Here is a 2817-nt window from a genome sequence, read left to right on the forward strand (position 1 = left end):
TTTATTTTGTGTTTTGGTTTCGTTTGTGCGCGACAGTCGTCCGCGAGGGGCTGTCGCGCTATTTTGTGTTTGTTTATTTTATTATTAAAGTTTGTTTAAATGTCCGCCGGTTCCCGTCTCCTTCTTCCCGAACTACAAACGTTGCTACATTGGTGCCGAAACCTGGGAGGAAGGAGGGACACGCTGCCAGAGATCCCTCGCCGCTGTGGTGAGTCCGCGGTGCCATCGAGCATGGCGGAGCAGTCTGCCGCCATGGACGCTCGAGGCGGTGGGCTGGAGTGAGTTGCCGGGGGGGCGGACGAACTCGCTGCCGGCCGCCTGGGATGTGGAGGGACGACTGCCGTCCGTGAGGGAGCGGAGGAGTCGCCGCCGTTCACCTGAGGCCGGAGCCTGCTGCCATCCGCCATGATGGGGAGGAGCAGGGAACGGGGGACTCCTGCCGGCTGCCACCGGCCTCGCTCCGTTCCCACGGCTCTCGGCCCCGCCCCTCTCGTCACAAGTTTGTTTATGATTAATTGAATTAAACCTTTAAGCATAAAAAAAGCTGAATAGGCCATCACTCACTCACTCCCACACACAAACACGCACACAAAAACACAAACAAACAAATAGTGAACATCCTGTAATAGGTTATCTTTAGGTTATTCAAATTTAATTTGAGGGGAATATTCTGTATTTTCTGTCTTCTGTGAAAATATTACCAGTTTACCCTTGTTCAAAAAATTTGCTTCCATCCCTGTACCTCGTTGCAGTTTGTATCCCTTTTGTAATGCTTGTTTTGTTCCTTTTTATATTAGCTTTTCCAATATTACATATTAAGGAAATATTAATAAAGTTCTTCAGATATGGCATACTATCGTGCTGAGTGGTATCGTTGTTTGCTTTGGTTTTTGAACACTGCTTGCATTGATGCTTGCCTTTAGAAAATACTTTGCAAGGCCTTTTAGTCCAGAGCTACATAAAAGTTTGACTGAAATGTTTAGTCTAAAAGATCAGTTTTTTGGTGCACAGTCAGTGGTAAGTACTAAAAGATATATATATATTTTTTTTTTTTGGTTTCCAGCCTAGAGATGAACATTACTAGTTAGGTCTGGTATTGCTTATCGTGTCCATCTAGTAGATTTGGGTGCTTTCTTTTTACTCTCACCTTTCTTCAAGCCATCTCTTCAATGTTAAGTAGCTCATTTACTCCTGCCACAAACAGCTCACATTGATTTATTCTATATTTGTGTCTCTATAGGCCGTGGAGACTAACCTGGCCTCTAAAGACAGTCACTGGGTGTTTGTGAATGAGGTAAGTAACAATCTTATTTATGTTCATCTGCTTTCTTCTATTAACTGCACTCTCTTTCAGTCTTAACTTTTTATTTTATTAGTTTGCATGCAGTAAAATATTATTTCTGCTCATGGCAGCCTGAAATTTACTAAAATATGCAAACATTCAGTGGGAATTACGTAAATCATGCACCCACAAAAATCTGTGTCGAACGAAATTTGCATGAAACAATTCCCAATCTCTACAGTTGGTTCTGAGTACTAGATTGTAACAGTTTCAACAGTTGCGAGTTTTACCGTTAACGGGTTCTGGCAGGCTTAATATGTATTTGTACTTGACACCTTTCAGCAGCTTAACAAAACAAAAGGAAAAAAAAAAAATTCCATATCAGCATGTACTAGAGAAACTAAACAATATCAAGCCAATCAACACAATAAACAAAGAACAATTCAGCCTGTAAGGCAAGTGAAGCGGTGGTGGATAAATCCTAATAATCCATAGCCACACACACAAAATGACAGTCCAAAAAAAAAGGTAAAAGAAGAAAAGATAAAGTTGACCACCAACAGTCTCACTCGTGTGCACTACTCTGGGATACTGGATTCCACAAAAGCGCAAAAAGTAATCCACATGAGATCCTAAAAAGTGTAAACAACATAATTCTCTGGAAACAGGCTGCAAATTACAGGTAGTCATGTGGCAAAGGTTGCCTATAGTCCCATGTTTTGCCACATGAGAGAGTGTGCCACATCGTGAGGTAGCCACTACACAATGGCCACTCCCTGCCTTATATCAGCAGGTGGATTTACACAATAAAAGTAATGCATGCTGAAGTTGAAACAATCAACCAAATCGGTTGCGTTATAAAAGTTAGAGTGGTTCAGAACAGTGTATTTTACAATCTTCACATGAAACTTTAAAACAACACTATCATACCAGGTAAACTCTGGCTGTTAAAAACATATGAGTCCAATGCACAGTACCCTAAAACAGTCCATAAGAATCCTAGTGAGTGTTGAGAAGTCCCAATGTGAAAGTGTCCACCAGTGTATATACTGTACAATCCAATAAAGTGATGATCAAAGTCTTTGAAGTTGTGTCTGGAGAAAGGCAAGTCCACAAAATGGTAACTCCACAATCCAGATTAGTGGTTGTTGTATTTAGTGTTTTTCCATTATTTCTATTTCTTCTTCTTCCTCATTTTTATAGGAAAATCACACTAATCAATTCATTACTGCCATCTACTGATAACTTGGATCAGAGACTTTTGCTCCCTCTTTATCCCTCCTCTTTCCCCTCCATATCAGAACCAAAAGCTCAACCAGTGATGCGTGTTCAGCTCCTCTGGTTTAACTTCCAGCACCATATAGCTTAGGGAACGTCTCGGTTACGTATGGTAACCCTCGTTCCCTGTAGGAGGGAACGGAGACGTCACGTCGGATGACCGACGAATTGGGATCTCGCTTAGAGAGACCAATCCACTTCGAGTGTAAACTAAACGAGCCAATGCACATTGGCATGCGATTATTGCATCCAGCTGC

At 41.9% G+C, this 2817-nt stretch overlaps 1 protein-coding gene across 1 annotated transcript in view; it reads left to right on the forward strand.

The window, feature by feature from the left end:
- LOC107719291 (glutamate receptor ionotropic, delta-1-like) overlaps nt 1–2817 on the forward strand; it is a gene marked incomplete at its 3' end in the record, with an annotated part of 100873 nt that overhangs the window by 82590 nt on the left and 15466 nt on the right. Inside the window, exon 3 of the mRNA XM_016526685.1 lies at nt 1241–1294. Coding sequence (XP_016382171.1) covers nt 1241–1294 — 54 coding nt within the window. The remainder of the gene's footprint in view (nt 1–1240; nt 1295–2817) is intronic.

Source organism: Sinocyclocheilus rhinocerous, unplaced genomic scaffold, assembly GCF_001515625.1.
Source record: "Sinocyclocheilus rhinocerous isolate Xijiao unplaced genomic scaffold, SAMN03320098_v1.1 scaffold2166, whole genome shotgun sequence".
NCBI lineage: Eukaryota > Metazoa > Chordata > Actinopteri > Cypriniformes > Cyprinidae > Sinocyclocheilus > Sinocyclocheilus rhinocerous.